The 12,965-nt window shown below is 42.0% G+C and overlaps 1 protein-coding gene across 10 annotated transcripts in view; it reads right to left on the bottom strand.

The window, feature by feature from the left end:
* LOC135512916 (guanine nucleotide exchange factor DBS-like) overlaps positions 1–12,965 on the bottom strand; it is a 116,868-nt gene that overhangs the window by 53,115 nt on the left and 50,788 nt on the right. For all 10 annotated transcript variants that reach the window (XM_064935421.1, XM_064935423.1, XM_064935426.1 and 7 more), the window contains 6 exons: positions 12,814–12,933; positions 12,404–12,595; positions 2,650–2,841; positions 2,352–2,538; positions 1,893–1,999; positions 787–875 (listed from right to left, as the gene is read on the bottom strand). In XM_064935421.1, the coding sequence (XP_064791493.1) occupies positions 787–875; positions 1,893–1,999; positions 2,352–2,538; positions 2,650–2,841; positions 12,404–12,595; positions 12,814–12,933 (887 nt within the window). The remainder of the gene's footprint in view (positions 1–786; positions 876–1,892; positions 2,000–2,351; positions 2,539–2,649; positions 2,842–12,403; positions 12,596–12,813; positions 12,934–12,965) is intronic.

Here is a 12,965-nt window from a genome sequence, read left to right as displayed (position 1 = left end):
TACATAAAATGTACTTAAGGTGTAATCCACAGATTAGGTTCTAATTTATTTATTTCAATTGACTGATTTCCTTATATGAACTGTAACTCTGTAAAATCATAGAAATTGTTGCATGTTGCGTTTATATTTTTGTTCAGTATAGTTCTCATGTTTTTTTTAGGTTTGTCCTGGTTGTGACACCTGATTCTTGTTTTGTTAAGTGTTTATATGTCATGTTAAAAATACATGATAAAACATTTCAAACTATCTAAAAAATAATAATGTAAAACATTTACACATCAGTACCTTTTTCACTTAAAAATTCCACCCCAAAATTATATTTTGGTATTAGTTTCATTCGTCCATTGTTGATATAGTCCCAACATGTTTTGCATGTCAGCAATCACATTTTCAAGATATATAACTTTAAAAATACAGAAATACAGCTGGTATCATGCAAATGCATCGAACCAATGTGCCTCCTAGCACTGTGTTTTAACCCAAGTGTTGCTCATCATGTCTGACTGCATTGACACACGTTGGCTATATGTGGCTCCTCATCTCCTGCACCTCAGCAACAGTTGGGTGTATGACAGATTCTCCTCAGTTACCGAGGGAATGGTAGTCCATTGTAGATGTTGACATCATAAACCATATCATTAGCAACTTTGTGAGTACATACAGCAGTTGCTCTGCATCAACTTTGACAGAGAGCAGAGAAAAAGAGAAAGAAAGGACAGTTCTCTTTCTCAGAAGATTTTACTTTACATATTGTAGAAGGGCAGAGAAGAGAAAATATCCATTTACCTCCGCCTGGTTGAAAGACTCTCCTCTGTCTCGTTCGTCACCAGGATGTGGCTGGAGCCTCCCTGGCTTGCCTCATGCATTACCTCAATCTGGGGACAGAAACACAGAGTGATGCAGTCATGGATACTGTAGGTGGAGGAAGGGTCACACACATATACCTTGGAGGCCCCTATTTCCTTTCAAATATCACACTCCTGGTCCAAGAGCGTTGTGCCATAACTGCAAGGTTGCTGGTTTGAATTCCAGAGCCAACTAGGTGAAACATCTGTCGATGTGCCCTTGAGCAAGGCACTTAACCGTAATTGCTCCTGTATGTTGCTCTGGATAAGAGTGTCTGCTAAATGACAAAAATGTAAATGGTGTTAGATAAGATGAGATGCTCATCATAACTAGTATGGCACATTATTGATATTCATCAGACAGACATGATGTTGTCAGGGGAAAATGTGCATAATTGATTTAAACTAGGGCTCTGGGTTTTCTTTCTGCACATGTTTCAGCTGGGGAAAGGCAGGAAACAGAAGATAGTAAAACTGGACACCCCAGTGACTTTCTTTCCCAGACTCCCATTGACCATGTCACACCCTGACCATAGTTTGCTTTGTATGTTTCTATGTTTTGTTTGGTCAGGGTGTGATCTGAGTGGGCATTCTATGTTGTGTGTCTAGTTTGTCTGTTTCTGTGTTTGGCCTGATATGGTTCTCAATCAGAGGCAGGTATTAGTCATTGTCTCTGATTGGGAACCATATTTAGGTAGCCTGTTTGGTGTTGGGTTTTGTGGGTGATTGTTCCTGTCTCTGTGTTTGCACCAGATAGGGCTGTTTTGGTTTTTCACATTTCTTGTTTTGTTAGTCTATTCATGTATAGTTTATTTATTAAAGAACCATGAATAATAACCACGCTGCGTTTTGGTCCGCCTCTCCTTCGACTCAAAAAAACCCGTTACAGACCAAGAGTTCTGTTTTAATAAATGATAAAATAACTATATTGGCGGAACGCTGTCATAAAAATGGGCCAGTGGCTAGCCAACAAAAAAGATGGTTGTTGTTGTTGTAGATGAGTTTGAACCATTCAGGTTCAATTGTCTAGAGTTCATCAGATCTTACCTTGAGGCTCCCTTTGACTTTGCGACTTAAATTCTTCTTTTTGGCGAGCTCAGCCTCCGTGGGCTGCTTTGTGGCACTGGAGTTCTCTGAGGTCCTTCGACTGAGTGCTGGTAATAGTTACAGAACAGGGATGGGAAAAAGAAGAAAGAGAAACATAAGTCCTGTTTCAATTCTCTATGTGTGGAACAACAGCATAAGTCCCTGGCCCAAAGCCATGTCCTCTTCCTGTCGTAGTACCGCAGTGAATACAATAAACTTCCCTTACAAGTCTAAGGCATCAGGATGTAAGGTTTTAAACATATGCTTTGTCTAAAACTAGAAAATGACTACTTCCTGGCAAGTAAAGTATAGTATATAGCCTATCTTTCAATTTGAATAGTAATGAATAGGCTCTACATCGATGGTCTTGTGTTGAGGGCAGGTAAAGTTTGTGGTTAGGTCAACGTGGGGGAGACTTACCAGGGGCAGGGCCGGTGGTCCTGGGTGTTTTTGAGAGCGCGGGGCGATTGGGAGAGGACTCAGGCCGGGGTGCCACAGGCTGGACGGGCCGTGTCTGTTTGGCTGACAGCTTCTTCAGACTGACCTGTCTCTTCTCAAACATCTCCTGTACATCGTCCAACCTTTTTAGAGCCTTCTTTACATTAGCCTGAGGGAAAGCATAATACAAGTGGTAAAAAATAGAACAATTGTTCATCAGTAGGCTGACAACTCCAGGAACTAGGATTCCATGAGTTAGTTAAGGGACCACTGCACATACCTTGACTTCAGCATTGAGGACTAGCTCATATTGGTTGTGGATGTTCTTGAGGTCACTCAGTTGGTTCTCCTTGGCCGTCTCCAGGAACGTCTCAATGTCCTGCAGCGCTGCCTCAGCTCCATCCTGAGACTGGCACTTGTCCACTGCCTGAGAGGCCAGCAGATACACCCCCGACTCACACCACTGGTTCACCTGCAACCACCAGAGAACACATGGATGAATAAACAATAACTACAGTATGTACTGTCGAAGCTCCACATCAGTAGTATATATCTATGCTCATTGGCATGGCACTATCACACCAATTGGTGTCAGTCTGTGTTACGCCTGTTCTGGTTGGTCATCTTGTTAGATGGAAGGTGTTTCACCTGGTTGGCCCAGGTGTTATTTCAGAGGGGTGCAGTTGTCTTGAGAGATGTGGAGTGTCAACAACTTTAGTTATTATTATTTTGATTCTAGAAAAAATGTTCCTTTGTCTGATTTCCCTGATTTTGTTTTGCTCCACCTTTTTGGTTTGCGTCCTGTCTTTAAGTTTGGTGTGGGTTTTTCTTTTGTTTGCCTCTTCTTGGGCAAATTTAGTGGGCGCTCATGGTGGGTTCCAGTTGTTGCTAGTCAACTTTCAGTGGACACCCTCATGAGTGTCTTTCAGAATCCCTCATAAAACCCCATCTGTTTCATTTTGGTTGTTGGTCAGTGACTCTTTGTTTGTTCCACTTTCTGTTTGAGCGACATTTTTAGTTTTCTTGCGGGAGAACGTAACAACGCTTTTAGTTTTTATTGTCCTAGGCTACCTGGCTAAAATGCTTGCTCGCTAGCCTAACTTCCTTTTATGAGCAACGATGTTCCAGGCAAGCTAGTTAACATTAGCCTAACGTTACTACATCTAGATACATGTTGAACTTCAAACCTCTCATGACAGGGGCACAATCTGTCAATGATGTTTGGCTTCTAATGTGATGTGATTGGTATGAAGCCAAATCCAAATTGGCTTCCCTTAACACTTTCTTTTGGTGCCCCAGGACCATTTACAGCTGAGCTCACTCTGTTTAGCTCAACGCTGATTGGCAATTGTTTTTTAATCAAGGGAGGCCAAATGCTCATCGGCTTCCCTTGCATGCAATGTTATGTGCTGCAACAATATCATAGTCTTTTTGGCCAGAGAGCATCAGATACATGGGCTACACATAAAGAGACAAAGTGGAGTTGTTAAGTTCATATGAATGCTTACTCTGGTGAGATACATTCACCCTCGTGCTTTCCCCAGACGAAAGATACATTATTTTGTTTATTTTTTTATTGGTCATTTTTTGGGCTGCCATGAATACATGCCACTGAGTGTTTGTGGTGGCATTTAAACAATATGTAAATCTTCATCCAGGCATGTTGTACTGTATACAACAAGTTCTTGGTTTGGTATGTGGTTATCACCTACATGGAAGATTAAAGAATACCTCATGATACGCAGTAGACCACAGTATTTCCAAAGAGACGTTGCATCTATATTCTTTATAGCTGTTTATTTACCACAAACTGATGCTGGCACTTAGACCGCACTCAACAAGCTGTATAGAGCCATAAGCAAACAAGAAAATGCTCCAAGTGGCCGGTCACTTTAAAGCAGGAAAACTGAAATCCATTTGACCTAATTTCTACCAGCATGTCACCTGTGCAACTGGAGGCGAAAAAAACTCTAGATCACCTTTACACCACACACAGAGATGCATACAAAGCTCTCCCTCACTCTCCATTTGTCAAATCGGACCATTACTCTATCCTCCTGATTCCTGCTTACAAGCAAAAACTCAAACAGGAAGTACCAGTGACACGCTCAATACGGAAGTGGTCCGCTGAAGTGGATGCTAAGATGGAGCCGACAGAGATGGTCGCCTCGCTTCGCGTTCGCTTTCTTAGGAAACTATGCAGCATTTCATTTTTTTAATGAATTATTTCTTACATTGTTACCCCAGGAAATCTTAAGTCTTATTACATACAGCCGGGAAGAACTATTGGATATAAAATCGACGTCAACTTATCAACATTACGACCAGGAATATGACTTACGACCACCACCCAGGACAATGGATCTGATCCCAGTAGGCGACCCAAAACAACGGCGCCGCAGAAGGGGCAGACAGAACGGTCTTCTGGTCAGGATCCGTAGACGGGCACATCGCTCACCGCTCCTGAGTACACTACTTGCCAATGTTCAGTCTCTTGACAACAAGGTAGATGGAATACGAGCAAGGGTTGCCTTCCAGAGAGATATAAGAGATTGTAACATTCTCTGATTCAATGAAACATGGCTCACTCGCAATATGTTATCAGAGTCGGTACAGCCACCTGGTTTCTTCACGCATCGCACCGACAGAAACAAACGTCTTTCTGGTAAGAAGAAGGGCGGGGTGTATGCTTTATGATTAACGTGTCGTGGTGTAATCATAACAACATACAGGAACTCAAGTCCTTTTGTTCACCTGACCTAGAATTCCTTACAATCAAATGCCGACCACATTATCTACCAAGAGAATTCTCTGCGATTATAATCACAGCCGTGTATATCCCCCTGTCATGACGTTGGCCTGTGGGTGAGGTTTATGACCACACCCATAAATACCTTTCTCCCTTTCCTCTCTCTTGACTCTACAGAAGGACTCTTGAAAAGCCTTTGTTAAAAACCTTTTACGGCTGCTGTTCCTGTACATCACAGGAACAAAATCAAAAATGGCAAAACGAAAATTCCAGAGCGCCAACTAATTGTGTCTTCTGTGTGGACGGTACTGAAAGAGTATAACTCAAACTTTGGAACAAAGGCTTAAAACTCCTCAAATCTCGACAGGCTCTGTTCAAAAAAGCCAAATCACAAGTACTCAATTTTAAAAGCCAAATCAGCCCGGCCATTTACGGAGGGGCGGCAGTGGGTGCTGTGAATCTAGCTGCAACATGTCAGATTTGTAAAATGATGAACTTTTCCTGCTGAAAGCATGAGAAGCTTGTATTATCTGATACCCACATGTTATGGGGACCTCAAACAAGTGATTATCATATTGAACATATTTGTTAGGTTTATTATCTGACTTTTGAGCCTAACCAACTTTTTCTTTGAAAATCCATGAGAACATTTAACTTGCCCCCAGAAACACACAAAGGGTGGACGAAAACAAAGAAATTAGCAGAAACGCAGAAATAAAATATAAAACATTCATTACCTTTGAATATATTTGTTAGGTTTTCGTAGCTTCTTTGTTGGCACTCCTATATGTCCCATAAACATCACAATTGTTTTTTTAACTCAAACTTTCAAAAACTCACATGGTCCATATATACCCAAAATGTCCATTTATGAACACCGTGAAATCCAGGGAAAAAAACATCACAATTGTCACGTTTCCCAAAATGTCCATTTATGCGAAATCGTCATTTTTTTTTTAAAATTCATAAAGTTGCCTATAAACTTTGACAAAACACTTCAACCTACTTCTGTAATCCAACTTCAGGTATTAGTAAACGTTAATAAACGATCAAATTGATCACGGAGCGATCTGTATTCAATAGCTAGAAGTTTTGAAAACGAAGTCCATTTTGTCACCAACATTTTTTCCAGCTGCGGACCTGAAGACAGGATGTCCCATTCACTAATCTGACCAAGGATAAAGGTCCCTGGAAATCACAACACTGGCGACATCGTGTGGAAGCTGTAGGAATTGCAAGCCCAGTCCCATCAATTATGGCAAGCCATAGACAATACCGAGACTGGCGGATGAATTTTTTCTTTGTTGATTTTGTGATCAGGTTTTCTTGCGATTTTGACCACAGAACTCGTTCTGTTATAGTCACAGACACCATTGAACCAGTTCTAGAAACTTCAGAGTGTTTTCTATGCACACATACTAATCATATGCATATACTATATTCCTGGCATGAGTAGCAGGATGTTGAAATGTTGCGCGATTTTTAACAAAAAGTTTCGAAAATTCGCTGCAGCCATAACAGGTTTTAATTAAACATATAGAGTCTGGGAACATCAAAAGGTGGGGGAAAAAGAACCATATTTTGATAATCCAACCAGTTGAAAATATGTGTTGGTACTTAATGAATATGATGCCAGATCAGTTGGCATCTTAGACATTCTTACTAATGATAGGATGACATAAACTGGATCTTGGAAAGTCTACACATTATAGGTATCAGATTCACATGGAATTGTTGTGCAATTTAAATGTTTAAATATGAAACTATTTGTGAAAATATTCAATGTAATTTCAGCTTCCAAATAAGAGGGTTTTCATAAGGTTAAAGCTCTGCTTACTCAGTGACCCCGTCCATGTGAAGAGATATTGGTTATAAAAAATGAAACACGCCCTTCTCTCCTCTCCTATATAAAGCCCTTGACGAAAATGTAACTTTGTGATCCGAGGACGAGAGGACTATGGTCCCCACGTTGAAAGGGCTCAGATAATAACCTAATGAAATTAGCATTGAATTTCAACGTGAAGATGACGATCAACACACAGAAAGGATGAATTTCGACTATACCAACCAGAATATAGCATGAGCTAAAAGTATGGCAACTTGGTTTGAACTTTGAACTCTTATTCACTCCAGAAGTGATACCTCCTAGCCGTTGAGTTAGCAGCGGTCGCTGTAAACGTGGGCTAGGAAAGGACGGACAACGTATCCAGTCTACCGGACAACGTATCCAGTCTACCACACAACGACGATACTACAACTTATCCAGTTTACCACCAGAGACACTCTTCCACGGACAAGGAAGATCTTGGTCGGGCAACACAGCCTTCCATCTACAACCAACCTATTGAAGCGCAGATCAGAGTAAATATTTATTGCATTTTCCTTTTGCAAATGGGTGGGTATTCAGAATGCATAAGATTCTGTATTTACGATAGCATAGCTTCTCCCTTTGTTCTTCAGTCCTCCCGCACTTTCATTCAAGCCCAATCCCCTCTGTGTAACCAGCCGTCATGCAGGTTCCATCCCCCAGGGACGTTTTTTTTGTAGGAGATAATTAGTAATCAATGAATGATCCATTCTGTGTTTTGTAATTCTGTGTGATTATTTAGTTATTTAGTAAATAAATAATTAAACCAAAGTTTTGTATTGCTGATTCAACTTGTTAGCCAGGATTCGTGAAGATAACCAAGAATTTACAACTTACAACAAGGTGACGATTAAATATTGACTGCTATTGATGTAAAAGATTACCAGGTTTACCAGGATTACCCGTTTATTTGGAAGAAAACAGCTCTATAAACATTCTTTCGTGGTGCCCCAACTTTCTAGTTAATTACATTTACATGATAAGCTTAATCAAGTAATATTAATTACAGAGAAATTATTTTATAGAATAGCATGTCATATCACTTAATCCGGCATAGCCAAAGACATGACACCCACCAAAGCAGACACCTCGACGGTCCTGAAAGAACTTCACTGGAAACCATATATCCTGAGGCTGCATTTATTGTAGCTGGGGATTTTAACGAAGATAATCTGAAAACAAGGCTCCCTAAATTTTATCAGCATATCAAATACGCAACTCGGGCTGGCAGCATTCTGGATCATTGCTACTCTAACTTCCACGACGCATACATAGCCCTGCCCTGCCCTCCTTTCGGCAAATCTGACCAGGACTCCATTTTGTTGCTCCCTGCCTATAGACAAAAACGCCTGTGCTCAGGTCTGTTCAACGCTGGTCCGACCAATCAGATTCCACGCTTCAAGATTGCTTCTGTCACGGGACTGGGATATGTTCCGGATAACCTCAGACAACAACATTGATGTATAGGCTGACTCGATGAGCAAGTTTATTAGCAAGTGCATCGGAGATGTTGTACCCACGGTGACAGTTAAAACCTTCCCCAACCAGAAACCGTGGATTTATGGCAGCATTCGCACAAAACTGAAAGTGTGAACCACTGCTAATAATCATGGCAAGGCAACCAAAAACATGACTGAATAAAAACAGTGTAGCTATTCCCTGTTCACCCAAACAAGCTAAGCATCAGTATAGAGACAAAGTAGAGTCGCAATTCAACGGCTCAGACACAAGACATATGTGGCAGGGTCTATAGTCAATCATGGAATACAAAAAGAAAACCAGCCCCGTCCCGGACACCGACGTCTTGCTCCCAGACAAATTAAATAACGTCTTTGCTCGCTATTAGGACAATACAGTGCCACTGACACGGCCCGCTACCAAAACCTATGGGCTCTCCTTCACCGCGGCCAACGTGAGTAAAACATTTAAACGTGTTAACCCTCGCAGGGCTGCCGGCCCAGATGGCATCCCTAGCCGCGTCCTCAGAGCATGCGCAGACCAGCTGGCTGGTGTGTTTACGGACATATTCAATCAATCCCTATCCCAGTCTGCTGTGGGATAGGGATTGCTGTTCATTATTCAGCATTTAACACCATAGTACCCTCCAAACTTGTCATTAAGCTTGAGACCCTGGGTCTCGACTCCACTCGGTGCAACTGGGTCCTGGACATTCTGAAGGGCCGCCCCCAGGTGATTACCAACAACGACGAGACGGCCTACAGGGAGGAGGTGAGGGCCCTCAGAGTGTGGTGTCAGAAAAATAACCTCACACTCAACGTCAACAAAACAAAGGAGATGATCGTGGACTTCAGGAAACAGCAAGGGGAGCATCCCCCTATCCACATCGACTGGACAGTAGTGGACAAGGTGGAAAGTTTTAAGTTCCTCGGCATACACATCATGGATAAACTGAAATGGTCCACCCACACAGACGGCGTGGTGAAGAAGGCGCAACAGCGCCTCTTCAACCTCAGGAGGCTGAAGAAATTTGCCTTGTCACCGAAAACACTCACAAACTTTTACAGATGCACAATCGAGAGTATCCTGTCAGGCTGTATCATCGCCTGGTACGGCAACTGCTCCGCTCACAACCGTAAGGTTCTCCAGAGGGTAGTGCGGTCTGCACAAAGCATCACCGGGGGCAAACTACCTGCCCTCCAGGACACCGACAGCACCCTATGTCACAGGAAGGCCAAAAAGATCACCAAAGACAACAACCAACCGAGCCACTGCCTGTTCACCCCACTATCATCCAGAAGGCAAGGTCAGTACAGGAGCATCAAAGCTGGGACCGAGAGACTGAAAAACAGTTTCTATCTCAAGGCCATCAGACTGTTAAAAAGCCATCACTAACATTGAGTGGCTGCTGCCAACATACTGACTTAAATCTCTAGCCACTTTATAGTAAAAAATTGTATGTATTAAATGTATCACTAGTCACTTTAAACAATGCCACTTTATATAATGTTTACATACCCTACATTACTCATCTCATATGTATATACTCTTGCCTATGCCGCACGGCCATCGCTCATTCATATATTTATATGTACATATTCTCATTGATCTATTTAACTTGTGTGTAGAAGATAGTTGATGTGAAATGTTAGATTACTTGTTAGATATTACTGCACGGTCGGAACTAGAAGCACAAGCATTTCGCTATACTCGCATTAACATCTGCTAACCATGTGTATGTGACCAATACAACTTTTGATTTGATTTGATTACACGAGTGTGCAACGCTTGTCCCAAGGCAAAGGGTGGCTACTTTGAAGAATCTAAAATCTAAAATAGATTTTGATTTGTTTAACAATTTTTTGGGTTCCTACATGATTCCATATGTGTTATTTTATAGTTTTGATCTCTTTACTATTATTCTACAATGTAGACAATTGTAAAAAATAAAGAAAAATCCTTGAATGAGTAGATGTGGCCAAACTTTTGAAGTGATTGTGTTAGCTGTGTTGTTGGCTAGCCCCTCCGAACAACAGTGCCCTGACGAGAAAGCACAGTTTCTATGTCAGGTGAAATCGTCCACATTCTCTTATTGTTGTAGATGTATCCAAATAAATGTCACTAGAAAACAGCTTAAACAAATGCAAATGCAGCTACTTCGTTGTTATTCTGGCTGTACTGTTTGATGTGACTGTAAGTAAGCCGTCGTAGGCTAGCTAGCAAGCAAGGGGTAAGAACGTTCCCAGCCAATATGGCAATGGAACATTTAGAACAAATGACCATAGATACAGAACAACAATACTGAACGACTGGGTCGCAACTCTGGCAACCAAACCGATAGAACAAACGACCAGCCAGCTTCGGTAGCAACTCTAGATTTGTTTCGGAATATATCTTGTGGAAGAATGAAATAGTATGAATAAATTAATCAAAATAAAGATTTTTATGAAAATATGGCAATCATTATTTTAATATGTTGTTAAACCATTGTACAAAACTGATAGTGCCCTCGAAGCTGGTGTTGGAGGATATATTGGCACAGATATCACTTTTGTACAACGGGTTAACAACATATTAAAATAATGATTGACATATTTCCATCTTTAATTTGATGAATTCATTCATACTATTTCATCCTTCCACAACACCCATGGCAATATATCCTCCAAACACCAGCTTCTCGGGCATTATCACGTAAGTGGAAATGTCTAAGAGCAACAATGACTCAGGTAGGCCACACAAGCTCACAGAACGGGACTGCTGAGTGCTGAAGCGTGTAAAAAATAATCTGTCCTATGTTGCAACACTCACTACCGAGTTCCAAACTGCCTCTGGACGCAACGTCAGCACAATAACTGCTCGTCGGTAGCTTCATGAAATGGGTTTTCATGGCCGAGCAGCCACACACAAGCCTAAGACCACCCTGCGCAATGCGTCAGCTGGAGTTGTGTAAAGCTCGCCGCCATTGGACTCTGGAGCAGTGGAAACATGTTCTCTGGAGTGATGAATTGCGCTTCACCATCTGGCAGTCAGGCGGACTAATCTGTGTTTGGCGGATGCCCTGAGAACGCTACCTGACCCAATGCATATTGGCAACTATAAAGTTTAGTGGATGAAGAACAATGGTCTGGGGCAGTTTTTCAAGGTTCGAGCTAGGTTCCAGTGAAGGGAAATCTTTAACGCTACAGCATACAATGACATTCTAGATGATTCTGTGCTTCCAACTTTGTGCAAGAGTTTGGGGAAGGTCATTTCCTGTTTTAGCATGACAGTGCCCCCCCGTGCACAAAGCAAGGTCCATACAGAAATTATTTGTCGAGATCGGTGTGGAATAACATGACTGGCCTGCACAGCGCCCTGAACTCAACCCCATCAAACACCTTTGGGATGAATTGGAACGCAGACTATGGGCCTAATCACCCAACATCAGTGCCCGACCTCACTATTGCTCTTGTGGCTGAATGGAAGCAAGTACCCACAGCAATGTTCCAACATCTAGTGGTAAGCCTTCCCAGAAGAGTGGAGGCTGTTATGGCAGAAAAGGGGGAACCAACTCCATATTAAAGCGAATGATTTTGGAATGAGATGTTCGACAAGCAGGTGTCCACATACCTCAATTACCTCGTACCACTGCACATCGACTCGGAACTGGTACTTCATGTATATAGCCAAGTTAACGTTACTCATAGTGTATTTATTCCTCGTGTTGTTATTTGTCTATTTTTCTATTTTAAAAAATATCTCTGCATTGTTGGGCCCTTAAGTAAGCATTTCACTGTTAGTCTACACCTGTTTTTTACGAAGCATGTGCCAACTAAAATTAGATTTGATTTCAAACTGTGTGAAAGTTATTTGAATCTATTAGAGAAAGTGTAAATGATGCAATTGATCATGCAAACAGCCAGTGTCTTTTCTGTCAGAAATATAGGGATGAGGAGCTTCCTCTATAATGCACCTCACCTTGTCTATGCCTTTGTGTATTTGGTTTGATTTGGAGAGGATGTCATATTTCTTCTTGGCCTCGTTGGTGAAGTTGTCACAGATGCGTCGGAGCTCCACACACTTGGGCCGTATGGAGTCCACAGCATAGTGGTTGCTCTGAATCAGCTGGTCCCCGTGTAGGGCATGGAGCTGGGCCTTCTCTAATGACTCCTGACATGCGCACAACAGATAGACAGAGAGCCATTCATCTCACGTGACCAACACACTGGGGCACATCCATGTTAGGCTCACATACAATACAATCAAAGGCTGATGATCATATGCTATATGAAGCCATAGTGGAGACATTGTGCAATGTACTCAATCATTGGAATTGAAAGGTTTAGATGTTACATCTCATATGACGTATGTTATGTGACTGAGCTGACCTGAGCCTTCTCCTCTAAGGTATTGAGGTCGTTCAGTAACATCTCCACTCGGGTGACACAGTCCCCAATATCTGACAGGAAAGTCAGAGTGTCCATCAGACTGTCCAATGACACTTTCACCTGGGAGGGGGGAGAGGACACAGAGACAACTG

Source organism: Oncorhynchus masou, chromosome 24 (genome assembly GCF_036934945.1).
Source record: "Oncorhynchus masou masou isolate Uvic2021 chromosome 24, UVic_Omas_1.1, whole genome shotgun sequence".
NCBI lineage: Eukaryota > Metazoa > Chordata > Actinopteri > Salmoniformes > Salmonidae > Oncorhynchus > Oncorhynchus masou.
Note: the sequence above shows the minus strand (reverse complement) of the source record. Positions and strands in the feature narration are given on the sequence as shown.